A 17,986-nucleotide genomic window follows, 5' to 3' on the forward strand; every position below is an offset into this window, starting at 1 on the left:
GGGTTACGGGGATCGGGTAGAAACGTGGGCTTGAGTAGGGAGCTCTTTGTAAGGGCCGGTGCAGACTCGATGGGCCGAATGGCCTCCTTCTGCACTGTAGGTTCTATGATCCATGAAGTGAGAGACATTAGGAGTGACTTTCCACAGGTCCTTGAAGGTGGCAGGACAGGTGGGCAGGGTGGTCAGGAAAGCAGATGGAATGCTTCCCTTTATGTCATAGAATTTACAGTGCAGAAGGAGGCCATTCGGCCCATTGAGTCTGCACCGGCTCACACCTCCACCCTATCCCCATAACCCAGTCACCCCACCCAACACTAAGGACAATTTTGGACACTAAGGGCGATTTATCATGGCCAATCCACCTAACCTGCACATCTTTGGACTGTGGGAGGAAACCGGAGCACCCGGAGGAAACCCACGCAGACACGGGGAGGACGTGCAGACTCCGCACAGACAGTGACCCAAGCCGGGAATCGAACCTGGGACCCTGGAGCTGTGAATCTACAGTGCTAGCCACTTGTGCTACCCCAATCGAACCTGAGACCCTGGCGCTGTGAAGCCACGTGTGCTAACGTGCTGCCCACGTATCGGCTGGGGTCGTTTTCCTGAAAACTAGAGGAGGCTGAGGGGGCGCCCTGATTGAGGTGGGCATAACTACGAAGGGGCCGGGACAGGGTAAACAGGAAAAGCTCGTTTCCCCACGAGTTGAGGGGTCAATTACTGGGGGACATAGATTTAAGATGATTGACAGAAGGATTAGAAGGGGAGTTGAGGAAAACATTTTTCACCCAGCGGTGGCAGCCATTCACTGCCTAAGTTGACGGGTGAGACTGAAACACTCAATTCATCAGAAAGATACCTGGATCTGCATTGGAGTGTGGTAGTATGACTAGGGGTATTACAGTATCTGGGAGTGTGAGCTGCCATTGGTGCAGAGGGCTCGCTGCCCATTGGCCCAAGTATCGTGTTCTCTGTATTCCTATTGGCTAAGAGGAAGATAGCTCCGCCTACGAGGCGGGGTATAAGAACACGTGTTCCCCAGCAGCTAGGCCATTTCTGTACGTCTGCTGCCGGGGCTCACTTCTTGCTGATTAAAGCCTTTCATTTCAGACTTCACCTACGTTTCGTGTCCATTGATTGTGCATCATGGAGCAAGGCTACGGACTAACTGTTGGAAAATGGGATTGAAATGAGCGGCCCGTTTCTATTATCTCGTTTGTTTTCGGCCAGCGCAGGAAACATGGGCCGAATGGCCTCTTTCTGCACCGCAATGTTTCCACGGTCCTCTGGGTAAGATGCAGTCTTATGTCGAGGGGACATAGCTTTAAATTGAGGGGTGATAGATATAGGACAGATGTCAGAGGCAGTTTCTTTACTCAGAGAGTAGTAGGGGTGTGGAACGCCCTGCCTGCAACAGTAGTAGACTCGCCAACTTTAAGGGCATTTAAGTGGTCACTGGATAGACAGATGGATGAAAATGGAATAGTGTAGGTCAGATAGGCTTCAGATGGTTTCACAGGTCGGCGCAACATCGAGGGCCGAAGGGCCCGTACTGCGCTGTAGTGTTCTATGTTCTATGTCTTGCGCGCCGAGCAATCCTCTGCAAAAGGAAGGGTCTGCGCAGTGTCACGTTTTGTGGTCATTCTTGTGTTTTTACAGCTTTCTGTTTTAGGTTCGCAGTGACCTTGCGAGTGTTGCCAAGCTCCCCGCTCCCCCCCCACAGTGCCTCAGCAGATCGCAGTACATCTCGTCTCTTGTCGCTCACTAACCCTTGCGCGAAAAGCCACCCACGCGGGCTGCAATCAGGGGGTTGGCCGCAGCCAACTGACTGCCTGATCAGGCAGTGAGCAAGAACTCTGTTTGGCTGGTACACCATTTAAAAGGGTGGGGGGGGGGGGGGGGGGGGGGGGGGGGGTTGGGATACAAGTCGTCAATGACCAAATCAGCAGGTCGGGCCCGGGGGCAGGGCATGGAAGCCAGACCAAGCCTGAATGGACGAAACCAAAGAGGCCTATCTCCACCCTCCACCTCCAAATTGCTTCCATATAGATAGTTCATAGAATTTACAGTGCAGAAGGAGGCCATTCAGCCCATCGAGTCTGCACCAGCTCTTGGAAAGAGCACCCTACCCAAGGTCAACAACTCCACCCTATCCCCATAACCCAGTAACCCCCACCCAACACTAAGGGCAATTTTGGACATTAAGGGCGATTTAGCACGGCCAATCCACCCTAACCTGCACATCTTTGGACTGTGGGAGGAAACCGGAGCACCCGGAGGAAACCCACGCAGACACGGGGAGGACGTGCAGACTCCGCACAGTGACCCCAAGCCGGGAATCGAACCTGGGACCCTGGAGCTGGGAAGCGATTGTGCTATCCACAGTGCTACCGTGCTGCCTCCATAATGACGCTTGCCAAACGATCAGACCCTGACACCCACGGAGGAGGCGGAGGATCTCGCTGCCTGAAAGGGGGACTGAGTCAGAAACTCTGGTAACGTTTAAGAAGCGCTCAGATATTCACTCGCGCCGCCGTAACAGCCAGGGGTGGGGGTCAAGCCCTGGAAAATGGAATTCTGGTAGTCAGGTCTTTGTTGAATGGGGTGGACACGATGGGCCGAATGGCCTCCTTCTGTGCTGTAACCGCCTATGAACATGTCCATAATAACCAGACCCCTGCCTGGCTGTAGCCGGTGGTCTCGACACCCCCGAAAATCGCAGCAGTTCAAACGTCGATGAAGATAACCAAATGTTTTTTTTAATAGAATTTACAGTGGAGAAGGAGGCCATTCAGCCCATCGAGGCTGCACCGGCCCTCAGAAAAAGTACCCGACTTAAGACCACACCTCCACCCTATCCCCGTAACCCCACCCAATCTTTTTGGACACTAAGAGTGTGGTGAATGTAATATATTTGATATGATAATTCACACCGTCTTTGTAAGCGCAGTTGCGTTATCCAACCACTAGGGGGAGTAGCTCTGGGAGTACTCAGGAACATGTACTGGGCTCCACCCTGTGCTCCGCCCACAACTCCTCCCCCTAGTGCTGCTGTATAAATACCCTTGTCCAGAGTCAGCCTGAGTTCACTAAGAGTTCATCAATGGGTAACAGGCTGGCTCTGAAGTAAGTCGATTAAAGCCTAGATTCATATCGGAAACACGTGTCTGGTGAATTGATGGTTCCATCAAAGAGGTAATTTATCACGGCCATTCCGCCTTACCCTGTACATCTTTGGACAGTTTGGAGGAAACCCACACAGACACAGGGGAGAACGTGCAGACTCCGCACAGGCAGTGACCCAAGCCGGGAATCGAAACTGGGACCCTGGAGCTGTGAAGCGACAGTGCTAATCACTCTGCACTCTGGCTGCCCTGGCTAACTTTCTTTCCACCCCTGCCACTTTTCAGAAATGTTCCTTCTTTCGGAAAAAGAAAAGGAAGCCAGGTTGATCGTTTGAAATGCTCACGTACGCAGATTGACCGACCCTGGAGTAGTCAAATGCAAACTCGCTGATTACCATTTATGAGTAATAAGGTTGGTATGCACATGCAGCAAGTGATTAGGAAAGATAATGATAATAATCCTCCTCCCGAGACCTAAGGGCACACACATTGATCAACCCCCTCCCCCCCGGGGATGGTGGGAGTACCAACTCCCCCCCTAGTGGGCGGAGGCCCGCCCAGCCGATGCTCGTAACATCGCCTCTAAAAGCCGGCCCCAACTGGGATCGCCACGTCCGATAGTCCCAAATGGGATCTTTTGAGTCGTAAGCAGCGGTGCGGCCTCTACTCGATGTTAACTAATTCAATATTGTTAAACTTAGCTTTCCCGGGCCCCTGGAGCTTTTATACCACCAAAAATGTTATTGTGAGGGGGAATGGATTACGAAAGTACGGAGGTTCTGCCCCAGTCGTACAGGGCATTGGTGAGGCCACATGTGGGGTGTTGTGCGATGCACGATCAATTGCACGAAAGACTCAGATTGGTACAACTGTGGCTTTATTACAGTCAGATGCGCGGCCTCCTACTGCAGCTGGCAAAATGGCCGATCAGGAGGGGGGCACGCATATTTATTTGGCTCCTTGTGGGCGGAGCTAGCCGGCAGGGGCTACCGGCGAACCTGTAGTGTAGGTCCTACCGTACATCCCCTAATACAGGTGCACATCGAAGGGAAGATGCATATATGTCGGAGAGGGTTTACCCGACTAATCCCGGGAACGGCCGGGCTGTCTGATGAGGAAAGGTTGGGTTTGTGTCTGCTGGAGCTTGAAGAGTGAGAGGCGACGCGATCGAAACCTTTAAGACCCTGAGAGGGTGTTGTCAGGGTGAATGTGGAAAGGATGTTTCCTCTTGTGGGAGAATCTAGATGTAGGGGGGGGGGGGTCAATGTTTAAAAATAAGGGGGTCACCCAGTTAAGACGGAGGTGAGGAAAATTCTTTCTCCCTCCCAGAGGGTGATTTCCTGGAACTCTTTCTCAAAAGGCAGTGGAAGCAGAATCTTGGAATCTTTTTCTGAGGTAGAGCTGGATAGATTCTTGATTAACAAGGGGTGGGGGTGAAAGGTTATCAGTAGGGTGAAAGGTTATCAGTAGGGTGAAAGGTTATCAGTAGGGTGAAAGGTTATCAGTAGGTCGCAACGGGGTCGAGGTTACAATTGGATCGGCCGTGATCTTGCTGAATGGCAGAGCAGGCTCGAGGGGCCGAGTGGGCCTGCTTCTGTTCGTAGGATTTTAAAATGATCTGAAGGTGTAGGATCTCGTGTGTCTTTAGTTTGACGACTGATTTTTTAAAAAATGTCTTAAATGCAAAATTATTCCCCCTGCATAAAACACGGGCAAAATGTTATTTAGGTTTTAGTTCTGGTTGAAGGCCCCAACATAGAACATTACAGCGCAGTACAGGCCCTTCGGCCCTCGATGTTGCGCCGACCTGTGAAACCCCTCTAAAGCCCATCTACACTATTCCCTTATCGTCCATATGTCTATCCAATGACCATTTGAATGCGTTTAGTGTTGGCGAGTCCACTACTGTTGCAGGCAGGGCATTCCACGCCCTTACTACTCTCTGAGTAAAGAACCTACCTCTGACATCTGTCCTATATCTATCTCCCCTCAATTTAAAGCTATGTCCCCTCGTGCTGGACATCACCATCCGAGGAAAAAGGCTCTCACTGTTCACCCTATCTAATCATCTTGTGTGCCTCAATTAAGTCACCTCTTAACCTTCTTCTCTCTAACGAAAACAGCCTCATCCCTCAGCCTTTCCTCATAAGATCTTCCCTCCATACCAGGCAACATCCTGGTAAATCTCCTCTGTACCCTTTCTAATGCTTCCACATCCTTCCTATAATGTGGCTACCAGAACTGCACGCAATACTCCAAATGCGGCCGCACCAGAGTTTTGTGCAGCTGCAACATGACCTCATGGCTCCGAAACTCAATTCCTCTACCAATAAAAGCCAACACACCGTACGGCTTCTTAACAACCCTCTCAACCTGGGTGGCAACTTTCAGGGATCAACCGCACGGACATACTTCTCATCACCCAATTGCCTTAGAAAAGGCCACACGAGTCTAATTTTCCCAGCCATCGTGTCACTTGTCAAATCATAAATAAGTTCTAAAAAGGGTACTCTTCTGTGCCGATTGGTTCTATTGTTTGGTTCAAAATGTCATAACCTCCGTATCTTGTTGCATCTCACTGCATCTCTGTGTAATATTGTACGAGTAAATAACACCTGATTATCTGACTTAACCTGTCAATGGGGTGTTTCGAAACCCTAAAAGAGCCGGGGGGGGGGGGGGGGGTGTGGCGTACATCGTCCATTTAAAAAGCTGGTAGCGAGGTTTTCCAATGCCAATTTCCCAGGGGCCACTGCAGCAAGAAGGATCCAAATGTTGTGCCTGACGCACATTGGGAAGTAAATTAATAGGAGTCCCACGTAGTGTCAATATAAGGAGAGAGCCGTCGCTAGCCCGTTTTATGAGTGCAGGGGTAGCATGGTGGTTAGCATAAATGCTTCACAGCTCCAGGGTCCCAGGTTCGATTCCCGGCTGGGTCACTGTCTGTGTGGAGTCTGCACGTCCTCCCCCTGTGTGCGTGGGTTTCCTCCGGGTGCTCCGGTTTCCTCCCACAGTCCAAAGATGTGCGGGTTAGGTGGATTGGCCATGATAAATTGCCCGTAGTGTCCTAATAAAAGTAAGGATAAGGGGGGGGGTTGTTGGGCTACGGGTATAGGGTGGATACGTGGGTTGAGTAGGGTGATCATGGCTCGGCACAACATTGAGGGCCGAAGGGCCTGTTCTGTGCTGTACTGTTCTATGTTCTAGGTTTCAGATCACAGAATGAAACACGGAAACAAGCTATTTGGCCTAGACCACTGCCTATGCTCTGCAGGGGCCTCTCTTTGTCCCTCACCATCAACTCTACCAACATATCCTTTTATTCCTTTCTCCTGATGCACTTATCTTATTTCTCCTTAGATTTCTCCACGTCATTCACCTCGACAACTATCGGCTGCTTACTCTAGCTTTCCACCATGATCACGGCACAAGAGGACAAGAATCCCTTGATGACAAATTCCAAAGCCTCGTTGGCCAACCCACGAGCAGGACAAAGTCAAAAAGAGGAATTAGTCAATGTCTACACTCCCGTATTTCCTCACACCACGCTGTTGACTGACAGTAGTAGCGACACCAATTGGTGGATATACCTACCTACCCGCCATCCAGCTCCGGGGTACGATCCCTTCATTCTCTAAAATTCCCACTTCTGCCTCCTCCCTCCGTTAAGGAATCTTTTGATTCAACCGACCATAAGAGAGATCTGGGAGTTCAGGTCCATTGTACCCTGAAGGTGGCAACGCAGGTTGATAGAGTGGTCAAGAAGGCATACAGCATGCTTGCCTTCATCGGACGGGATATTGAGTACAAGAGTTGGCAGGTCATGTTACAGTTGTACAGGACTTTGGTTAGGCCACATTTGGAATACTGCGTGCAGTTCTGGTCGCCACATTACCAGAAGGATGTGGATGCTTTGGAGAGGGTGTAGAGGAGGTTCACCAGGATGTTGCCTGGTATGGAGGGTGCTAGCTATGAAGAAAGGTTGAGTAGATTAGGATTGTTTTCGTTGGAAAGACGGAGGTTGAGGGGGGACCTGATTGAGGTCTACAAAATTATGAGAGGTATGGACAGGGTGGATAGCAACAAGCTTTTCCCAAGAGTGGGGGTGTCAGTTACAAGGGGTCACGATTTCAAGGTGAGAGGGGGAAAGTTTAAGGGAGATGTGCGTGGAAAGTTTTTTACGCAGAGGGTGGTGGGTGCCTGGAACGCTTTACCAGCGGAGGTGGTAGAGGCGGGCACGATAGCATCATTTAAGATGCATCTGGACAGGTATATGAACGGGCGGGAACAGAGGGAAGTAGACCTTGGAAAATAGGAGACAGGTTTAGATAAAGGATCTGGATCAGCGCAGGCTGGGAGGGCCGAAGGGCCTGTTCCTGTGCTGTAATTTTCTTTGTTCTTTTATAAGAGGTAGGAGCAGAAGTCGGCCATTTGGCCCATCGGGTCTGATCCACCATTCATGAGATTGTGACTGACAGGATAATCCTCAACGATAATCCTCAACTCCACTTTCCCGCCTTCTCCCCGTAACCCTGGATCCCCTCACTGATTAACAATCTCGGCCTTGAACACACTTAACGCCCCGGCCTCTACAGTTCTCTGCGGTAAAGAATTCCACAGATTCACTCTGGGAGAAGAAATTCCTCCTCATTCTGTCTGAAATGGGCGACCCCCCCCCCCCTCGCTCTGAGATTCTGCCCTCTGGTCCCCGACTCTCCCACAGGGGGAGATTTGTTTGATTACGATCCCAGAGAGCAGCCCAAGATGATTTACTATGTTAAAGTTATGATATGAATTACAATCTTTTGTTGTAATTGTCTAAGCCCGCTACTATTATCCAGGGATACTGTGCAATCAGGGGCTGGTTTAGCTCACTGGGCTAAATCGCTGGCTTTTAATGCAGACCAAGGCAGGCCAGCAGCACGGTTCGATTCCCGTACCAGCCTCCACGGACAGGCGCCGGAATGTGGCAACTAGGGGCTTTTCACAGCAACTTCATTGAAGCCTACTCTTGACAATAAGCCATTTTCATTTTTCATTTCAATGGGGAGAGCTTTCAACTGGCTCAGTGCATTTATTCAGTAGGTAGCTGAACTATATGGGGTAGGAAGGTCCGATGGTTCTAGTTGAATGAGTAATAGAATGGGTCTCAGCTCTGGAGAGCTAGTGTTCCCAGTTCAGCCCTGGTTTAGTTGAGACTACTCTAGCCTCTGGACCCAAATGTTCTTGCATTCAAATCCTAATCGAATCACTCGAGTACAAAGATCTAGATTGGCGGCCCCAAGGGAGTCCCGCAATGACAGTGGTAGATACATAAATAATCACGCAGAAGAGAGGAGCAGGAGGAGGCCTTTTGGCCCTTTGAGCCTTTATCACGATCATGGCTGATCATCCAACTCAATAGCCTAATCCTGCTTTCTCCCCATAACCTTTCTCCCCCATTACCTTCGCCCCAAGTGCTATATCCAGCCGCCTCTTGAATATATTCAATGTTTCAGCATCAACTACGTCCTGTGGTAGTGAATTCCACAGGCTCGCCACTCCTTTGGGTGAAGAAATGTCTCCTCATTTCTGTCCGAAATGATTTGAATGAAATGAAAATCGCTTATTGTCACGAGTAGGCTTCAAATGAAGTTACTGTGAAAAGCCCCTAGTCGCCACATTCCGGCGCCTGTTTGGGGAGGCCGGTACGGGAATCGAACCGTGCTGCTGGCCTGCCTTGGTCTGCTTTCAAAGCCAGCGATTTAGCCCTGTGCTAAACAGCCCTTGGAAGTAGATCCTTGGAAAATAGGCGACAGAATTAGATAAAGGATCTGGATCGGCGCAGGCTGGGGGGGGCCGAAGGGCCTGAACCCGGAATCTTCTGGATGCACCGTCAATCAGAGGTGCCATCTGGTCTCGAACCTTCCTGTTTTGAAGATGACCATCTTGGTATCGTGGGTCGGTATACATCCCTCAACTAATATCCACGAACTGGTCATTATTACATTGCTGGTTGTGGGAGCTTGCTGTGGACAAATGAGCTGCTGTTTTTCACAGAACAGCTGCAGCACAGAAGGAGGACAATCGGCCCGTCTAGATGTGCTGCTCTCCAAAGGAACGATTCGCCGAGTGCCGCTCCCCTGCCTTTTCCCCACAGTTCAGCTGACAATCCAATCCCCTCTTCTTTTAAAAAAAATAAAATTTAGAGCACCCAATTCATTTTTTTCCAATTAAGGGGCAATTTAGCGCGGCCAATCCACCTACCCTGCCACATCTTTGGGTTGTGGGGGTGAAACCTACGCAGACACGGGGAGAATGTGCAAACTCCACACGGGCAGTGACCCGGGGCCGGGATCGAACCTGGGACCTCAGCGCCGTGAGGCAGCAGTGCTAACCCACTGTGCCGCCGTGCTGCCCGCCAGTTCCCGCTTGGATGCCCCGATTGTCCCTACCTTCACCACACACTCTCAGGCAGCTTACTTCTCACCCCGACCACTCGCTGCGTTGAAACATTTTTCCACGCGTCATCGAGTTTCTCAATGCAACCACTCATTAAAAAAAAAAACAACACAGTGCTGCCTGGCCATTTGCTTATTGCTGGCCGGTGAACTTCGTTCACGGATATTCGCGGACTAATCTACCGCTTCACTGTAACAGCGGAGCGGCGTCCTCTCTGCCCCCAATGTCCACATGCAGGCACTTTCAAATCAGGGTCACTGGACATCACTGCAACAACAGGGACACTGAATGATCCACCCCCAACACCCTCTGGCTGATCCAAATGAAGCCAACCGCTGCCCCTATTTCTACCCAGGTCAAGACCGACCAACGGCTTTGGTCTGAGAACCAATTTTCTGGTCTGAACACCGGATCTACCCGCCGGGTCGTGCATTTGGCCAATGAGCCATTTGGGGGAGCGTTCAAACAAGGAACAGTACAGCACAGGAAGAGGCCCTTCAGCCCTCCAAGCCCGCGCCGATCACGTGTCTGTATCCTTCTATACCCCGTCTGTTCATGCGTCTATCCGGATAGGTCTTAAAAGGTCGCCAACGTATCTTCCCCCACCGCCTCACTTGGCAGTGCATTCCAGGCCAGAAACCTACTCCTCAATGTGCATCAGTCAGCACTGATTACCTGGATGAAAATGAAATGGAATGAAAATCGCTCATTGCCACGAGTAGGCTTCAAATGAAGTGACTGTCAAAAGCCCCTAGTCGCCACATTCCGGCGCCTGTTCGGGGGAGGCTGGTACGGGAATCGAACCGTGCTGCTGGCCTGCCTTGGTCTGCTTCAAAAGCCAGCTATTTAGCCCAGTGTGCTAAACCAGCCCCTAGTCGCCACATTCCGGCGCCTGTTCGGGGAGGCTGGTGTGGGAATTGAACCTGCGCTGCTGCCTTGGTCTGCTTCAAAAGCCAGCGATTTAGCCCACTGTGCTAAACCAGCCTACTAAATGAGCTCCAGCCATTACAGCAATAGCTACATTTAAAAAGTGCTTTATTAGCTGTAAAGCAGAGTTAATGAGCTGAAAGGCGCTATTTAAATGCAAGCCTTTCTTTCTTAGCTCAACAGTCTTCTCCGCTCGCCCCTGGGTTCCAGATTCCAACCCATCCCTCACTCGACAGGCTCCACCATCCGCCTTCCCAGCAGGCGTGCTCGGAGCCCACCTACCTCGGACTGCACGGCCGCAGCAGCAGATCATCCTGCCCGGGCGACAGCTCACGGACGATTCCGCACAGCCAGATCGCCTTCCCCCCTGGCAGTTGCATGATGTACAGCAGGAGCTCAGCTCCTCCCGCCTCCCCAAAAAGGAATCGGCCTCGGGAAAACAAAAGACGTGCGCGCACGCCGAGAGAGCCAGCCCCTCCAGGAGTGACGACAGTGCCACTTTCGTCAAGGAGGGCGAGACCGCAGTGAAATTATCCGTCGCCCTTGGCGAGGTTGCGAGAGCCACTTGGAGCTGTGTTCACGATAAAGGCATCAGAGTAGGTGACGTTTCACACTGAAATGAATGCATCGCCTCTCAAACACTGCAGTCCAAATTATATCCAACACAGCATTCACCTTAACCATTTCTGACCTTCAGTGTAGAGTTCAAAGTCCTGACTTTTAAATTCCCCAGTGACCTCCATAATCCTACCTCTTCGACCCTTCTGCCCGCTGTTTTACATGACCACCTCATTTAATACTTGCTCATACGTTGTAGGTGTTGCAATAAATGTGCTGTAGGAACACGACAGTGCAGTAGACGCCATGCATTCTCCCCCCCACCCCCCCACCCACATACAGTTTCACTGCATCATGGGCAGCACGGTAGCACAGTGGTTCGCGCAGTTGCTTCACAGCTCCAGGTTCGATTCCCGGCTCGGGTCGCTGTCTGTGCGGAGTCTGCACGTCCTCCCCCGTGTCTGCGTGGGTTTCCTCCGGGCGCTCCGGTTTCCTCCCGCAGTCCAAAGATGTGCAGGTTAGGGTGGATTGGGGCAGCAGGGTGGCGCAGTGGGTTAGCCCTGCAGCCTCACGGCGCCGAGGTCCCGGGTTCGATCCCGGCTCTGGGTCACTGTCCGTGTGGAGTTTGCACATTCTCCCCGTGTCTGCGTGGGTTTCGCCCCCACAACCCAAAAGATGTGCAGGTTAGGTGGATTGGCCACGCTAAATTGCCCCTTAATTGGAAAACGAATTGGGTACTCTAAATTTATTTTTAAAAAGGTTAGGGTGGATTGGCCGTGATAAATTGCCCCTTAGTGTCCAAAATTGCCCTTAGTGTTGGGTGGGGTTGCTGGGTTATGGGGATAGGGTGGAGGTGTTGACCTTGGGTAGGGTGCTCTTTCCAGGAGCCAGTGCAGGCTCGATGGGCCGAATGGCCTCCTTCTGTAAATTCTATAATCTGTGATCATCACGAACAGAGTCCTTCAGTCACTGAGCTCTGACCCTTGCTCCTTCAGTCTCTGCCTCTCACTTTTGTTAATGACAGGAGGAGGCCAATTCAGGTCGTTGTGCCTGCGTTAGGTCTTTGAAAGAGCCATCCAATTATTCTAAATTCCTCTTCCCCCAATCTTTCCCCATAGCCCAACGATTTTCTCCCCTTCAAGTATTTATCCAAACCCACCCACCACCTCCAACAGCCGCCCCCTCCACCACCGATGCACAGTACCAGCCGTGTGTACCGTCTACAAGATGCACTGCAGCAACTCACCAAGGCTCCTGAGGCAGCACCTTCCAAACCCACGGCCTCTACCATCTAGAAGGACAAGAGCAGCAGATACCTGGGAACCCCACCACCTGGAGGTTCCATTCCCAGTCACTACCCACCCTGACTGGGAAATATATCGGCCGTTCCTTCACTGTCGCTGGGGCCAAAATCCTGGAATGCCCTCTTTAACAGCACTGTTACACCTACAGCACATGGAAGTTCAAAGCTGGAATCGGCCATTTGGTCCTTCGATCATGCTGCACCATTCAATCAGGTCATGGCTGCTCCGCTGATAGAATTTACAGTGCAGAAGGAGGCCATTCGGACCATCGAGTCTGGCAAGAGCACCCTACTATCCCCATAACCCAGTAACTTCACCAAACCTGTTTTGGACACTAAGGGACAATTTATCACGGCCAATCCACCCTAACCCGCACATCTTTGGACTGTGGGAGGAAACCGGAGCACCCGGAGGAAACCCACGCACACACGGGGGAGGACGTGCAGACTCCGCACAGACAGTGACCCAAGCCGGGAATCGAACCTGGGACCCTGGAGCCGTGAAGCAACTTTGCTAACCACTGTGCTACCGTGTGTTTCATAGAATCATAGGAACCCTATGGTGCAGATGGAGGCCATTCGGCCTATCAGGTCTGCACCGACCCTCTGAAAGCGCAGTCTACCTAGGCCCACCCTATTCCTGTAACCCCACCTAACCTACACATCCTTGGACACTAAGGGGCAATTTAGCGTGGCCAATCCACCTATCCTGCACATCGTTTGGGTTGTGGGGGTGAAACCCACGCAAACACGGGGAGAATGTGCAACTCCACACGGACAGTGACCCGGGATCGAACCCGGGTCCTCGGCGCCTTGAGGCAACAGTGCCAACCACTGCGCCGCCGTGCCCGCCCAATAACCTGCATATCTTTGGACTGTGGGAGGAAACCGGAGCACCCGGAGGAAACCCACGCAGACGCGGGGATAAGGTGCAGACTCCGCACAGACAGTCACCCGAGATCGGAACAGAACCCGGGACCCTGGCGCCGTGAGGCCGCAGTGCTAACCCGCTGTGACGTATCCCTGATTCTCTGTTGCCCTTGTGACGGGCTGACTTTCAACCTCTGAAACCCAACCAGCAACTCCGTGACAGGCGGTAAGAGTGGGGCAGAATCCTAGTCAGCCGTGCCCCCCCCCCCCCCCCCCCCCCCCCACCGTTCCAGCTGCACCCTCTGATTCCAGCCTAGCCACCCTGTTCAGGTAAAGCGAGCAATGGGAACAGACATAATCAATGCTCCTTCTGCCCCAACGTGTCTCTACACCTGGGAGGTGTACAAAATGATGAGGGGCAGGGAGAGGGGACTAGGTCCTTCCTAACCACCCTTCGATCACAAAGCAGGGGGTTTAGATTTAAGGTGAGGGGAAGGAAAGTTAGAGGCGATCTGAGGAAAAACGTTCTCACTCAGGGATGACGGGAATGTGGAACTCGTTGCCTGAAGCAGGAATCCTGGCCACATCCAAGAAATATTTAGCTGAAATGCTGCAGCGAACAAGGCTAAAGGCTTGAGAATGGGATTAGATAATAACAATCTTTATCAGTGTCACAAGAAGGCTGACATTAACACTGCAATGAAGTTACTGTGAAAAGCCCCTAGTCGCCACATTCCGGTGCCTGTTCGGGTACACAGAGGGAGAATTCAGAATGTCCAATTCACCCAACAAGCACGTCTTTCGGGACTTGCGGGAGGAAACCGGAGCACCCGGAGGAAACCCACGGGGAGAACGTGCAGACTCCGCAACAGACAGTGACCCCCCAAGCCGGGAATCGAACCCGGGACCCTGGCGCGGTGAAGCCCCAGTGCCAACCACTGTGCTCGATGGCCAGCGCGGGCACGACGGGCAGCTTTCCCGCGAATATAAATTGTCAACGTCACACCCGCTGGGCAGCTTTGTCCCAGTCTACCTGTCCAAAAGCTGCTGCTGCTCAGAGCAACATTCTTCTCCCTGCACCCCCCCCCCCCCCCACCCATCCACTCACCCACCACCCTCCCCAACAATCCAGCCACCCCAGAAAGTGGGGCACCCTAAAGTGACAGGTTCTCTATTGATTTTGCTGTAACCATTGTTCAAAAGGGACAGGTAAGATTGGGGGGGAGGGGGGGGGGAGCAAGTGAAATGACAAGGTGAAATTCACACTGCTGAGCTGCACAGCCACCTTGTTGCAACCTTCCCCCAGCACTTACACACAGGCAGTGCATGTGTGTGTTTAACCCTTTCACCCAACCCTCCCGCTTTACGAAGCGACCCTTCCCTGCACTTACCCTGTATCCTCATATCCAAAACTTCATAGTCCTCTTCAATCACATTCCTTGAGCTGCCATGTACGAACCAGTTTCCCATTGGGCAGTGTTGCACGTTGGAAAAGCAGAGGCACAAATTGGCTGCGAAAATCCCCAGCCCAGGTTCGCGATTTTTAAACTCCCCTTTATTTCCGGAGGCTGCTCGGGCGGGGAGGCTGGACACATCAGTTTGTTTGCAAAATCTCCCTTGCAACAAACACCCACACACAAAAAAAAAACAAGCCAAAAAAAAAAGTTCTCTCCGTTTTTTTTGGAGGGCTGACTGGTTTTGTATTCCAAGCTCCTCTCTGTCTCTCTCTCTCTCTCTCTCTCGCTGTCTGTGTGTGTGTGACTGTTTGCGAAACCAGAGAGAGAGAGAGAGAGCACAGGGGGGTGAAAGGTTCTCCCAAAGCCTCTGTCACAGACAGGAGGATGGATTAAATCCCAGCGTGTGCATGTGAAGGAAAAGCAGAAAGCACTGGGCGATCTGAAGGGGTCATCCAGCATTTGCCCAGACCCACACATATGCACAATCAGAAAAACACCCAAGACACACACACACACACACACAGAAACAAATTCAGGCCATCTAAATGATACCAATAATAAAAAACAAAGTACAGCACAAGAACAGGCCCTTCGGCCCTCCAAGCCCCTGCCAACCTTGCTGCCTGTCTAAACTTAAATCTTCTACACTTCCTGGGTCCGTATCCCTCTATTCCCAGGATCGACCATGGAAACTCAAGGAATGTGATTGAATCATAGAATTTACAGTGCAGAAGGAGGCCATTCGGCCCATCAAGTCTGCACCGGCTCTTGGAAAGAGCACCCTACCCAAGGTCAACACCTCCACCCTATCCCCATAACCCAGTAACCCCACCCAACACTAAGGGCAATTTTGGACACTAAGGGGCAATTTATCACGGCAAATCCACCCTAACCCGCACATCTTTGTGACTGTGGGAGGAAACCGGAGCACCTGGAGGAAACCCACGCACACACACGGGGAGGATGTGCTGACTCCGCACAGACAGTGACCCAAGCCGGGAATCGAACCTGGGACCCTGGAGCTGTGAAGCGATTGTGCTATCCACAATGCTACCGTGCTGCCCGGAAGAGGACTATGAAGTTTTGGATATGACGATACAGGGTTCATGTATTTGTCAAGATGCCCCTTAAACATCACTATCGTCCCTGCTTCCACCACCTCCTCCGGCAGCGAGTTCCAGGCACCCACTACCCTCTGTGTAAAAAACTTGCCGCATACATCTCCTCTAAACCTTGCCCCTCGCACCTTAAACCTATGCCCCCCTAGTAATTGACCCCTCTACCCTGGGAAAAAGCCTCTCACTATCCACTCTGTCCATGCCCCTCATAATTTTGTAGACCTCTATCAGGTCGCCCCCCTCAACCTCCGTCGTTCCAGTGAGAACAAACCGAGTTTATTCAACCGCTCCTCATAGCTAATGCCTTCCATACCAGGTAACATCCTTGTAAATCTCTTCTGCACCCTCACTAAAGCCTCCACATCCTTCTGGTAGTGTGGCGACCAGAATTGAACACTATACTCCAAGTGTGGCTATTAGTGTCACAAGTGGGCTCACATTAACACTGCAATGAAGTTACTGTGAAAATCCCCTAGTGGCCACATTCCGGCGCCTGTTCGGGTACGCAGTGGGAGAATTCAGGATGTCCCATTCACCTAACCCCTTTTCTTAAGGGACTAAGTGTAAAGCAGTGATGGGCATCCCAGGCTGGTGAGTGATCCACATGAGTGGCCCTCCTTCACCTCAGTGTACCTCCAGATTGAAATTGGCCTCGTTCACGAACCACGACCCCACGAATAAGATTCAACATATTTAACACACGCCGAATATTTCCTAACGAGTTATAGAAAATGCTGAATCATTTATATATTAATAGAACTGTCATCAACTTCAAACGATCAAAACAAATTGAAATAGGAGACACCCTGGACACAGAGGGAGCTCACAGCTCTCACAGTCAGTGTTGTGAGCGATCAGCTCCCACCTCACTTCACCTGTCCTCGCTTTACGGGCGAATCACTTCAGTCGAACCGAGGGACAGCAAATGTGCCTATGTTCTTTACTGATTAGTTAATAGTCCCTTGAATATTTGTGACCAAAAAAAAAGCTCAAGGGTTTCCGACACGATTTCTAACATCCAAAAGACATATTTCCCACTAATACAATTAATCTTAGCTTTAACACTGTCTATTATGGGTTTGCCAGTCTGGAGGAGCTAAGGGAGAGGGTAGAGCTGCCGAGGGGAGTGAGTTCAGGTATCTACAGGTTAGGGACTTTGAACGAAAGGTCTGGAGGGGGTTCCCTCGGTTGCCAGGATACACCCTGCTGGAGCGTCTGCTGCTTCCGGATGTGGAAGGGGAGGGAAGAATTGGGGATATATACAAGTGGCTGGGGGAGCAGGGAGGCGAGCGGTTGGTGAAGATCAAGGAGAAATGGGAAGCGGAGTTGGGAATGGAGATCAATTGGGGAGTATGGAGTGAGGCACTGCGAAGGGTAAAAGGGACCTCCTCTTGTGCGAGGATGAGCCTGATACAGTTTAAGGTGGTGCACAGGGTGCATATGACTCGGGCGAGAGGGAGTGGGTTCTTTCAGGGGGTAGCAGATGAGTAGTGAGAGGTGTGGGCGGGGGCCAGCGAATCGTGCGCACATGTTTTGGGGTTGCGAAAAATTGGGAAGATTCTGGGCGAGAGTGTTAGCCAGGATAGTGGAGGAGGAGGTGGACCTGGACCCTTTGGTGGCGATATTTGGGGTTTCAGAGAAGCCGGAGCTCATGGAGAGGAGGAAGGCCGATGTCTTGGCCTTCGCCTCTCTGATTGCACGGCGCCGAATTTTGCTGGGGTGGCGGTCGGCATCGCCACCGGGGGTAGCAGCATGGCTGGGTGACCTGTAAAACTTCCTGCGGTTAGAGAAGATAAAATGTGAGTTAAGGGGCTCAGCAGGGGGGGTTGAGAAATGGTGGGGGATGTTTGTGACCGTGTTTGAGGCGCTGTTCGCTGCGGGGGGGGGGGGGGGGGGGGGGGGGGGGGAGGGAAAGGGGGGGATGAAAAAGGGGAAATATCTGTACAGACTGTATTGTTGATGTTGGGAAGTATGTTTCCCGGGGTGTTTATTTGCTGTGACCTGTTTTGATACATGTTTGTAATAAAATACATTTTCGAAAAAAAAAACACTCTTTTATCTCTTTTGATAGCTCCATTCACATATTTCTCTCTGGGAAGTTTCAGTATCTCAAAAGCCTGGGCTTGTAATTGAGTTAGTCTCTCAACCCATGGACAGGCGGCAAGAACACGGCACCTGGAGACCTTC

At 51.5% G+C, this 17,986-nt stretch overlaps 1 protein-coding gene across 1 annotated transcript in view; it reads right to left on the bottom strand.

Annotated features, from left to right (window-relative positions):
* Positions 1–14,888, bottom strand: part of epoa (erythropoietin a) — a 47,509-nt gene extending 32,621 nt beyond the window's left edge. Inside the window, exon 1 of the mRNA XM_038786926.1 lies at positions 14,616–14,888. Within this exon, the coding sequence (XP_038642854.1) occupies positions 14,616–14,694 (79 nt within the window). The 5' untranslated portion in view covers positions 14,695–14,888. The remainder of the gene's footprint in view (positions 1–14,615) is intronic.
* Positions 14,889–17,986: the final 3,098 nt, after the last annotated feature.

Source organism: Scyliorhinus canicula, chromosome 29, assembly GCF_902713615.1.
Source record: "Scyliorhinus canicula chromosome 29, sScyCan1.1, whole genome shotgun sequence".
Classification (NCBI taxonomy): Eukaryota; Metazoa; Chordata; class Chondrichthyes; order Carcharhiniformes; family Scyliorhinidae; genus Scyliorhinus; species Scyliorhinus canicula.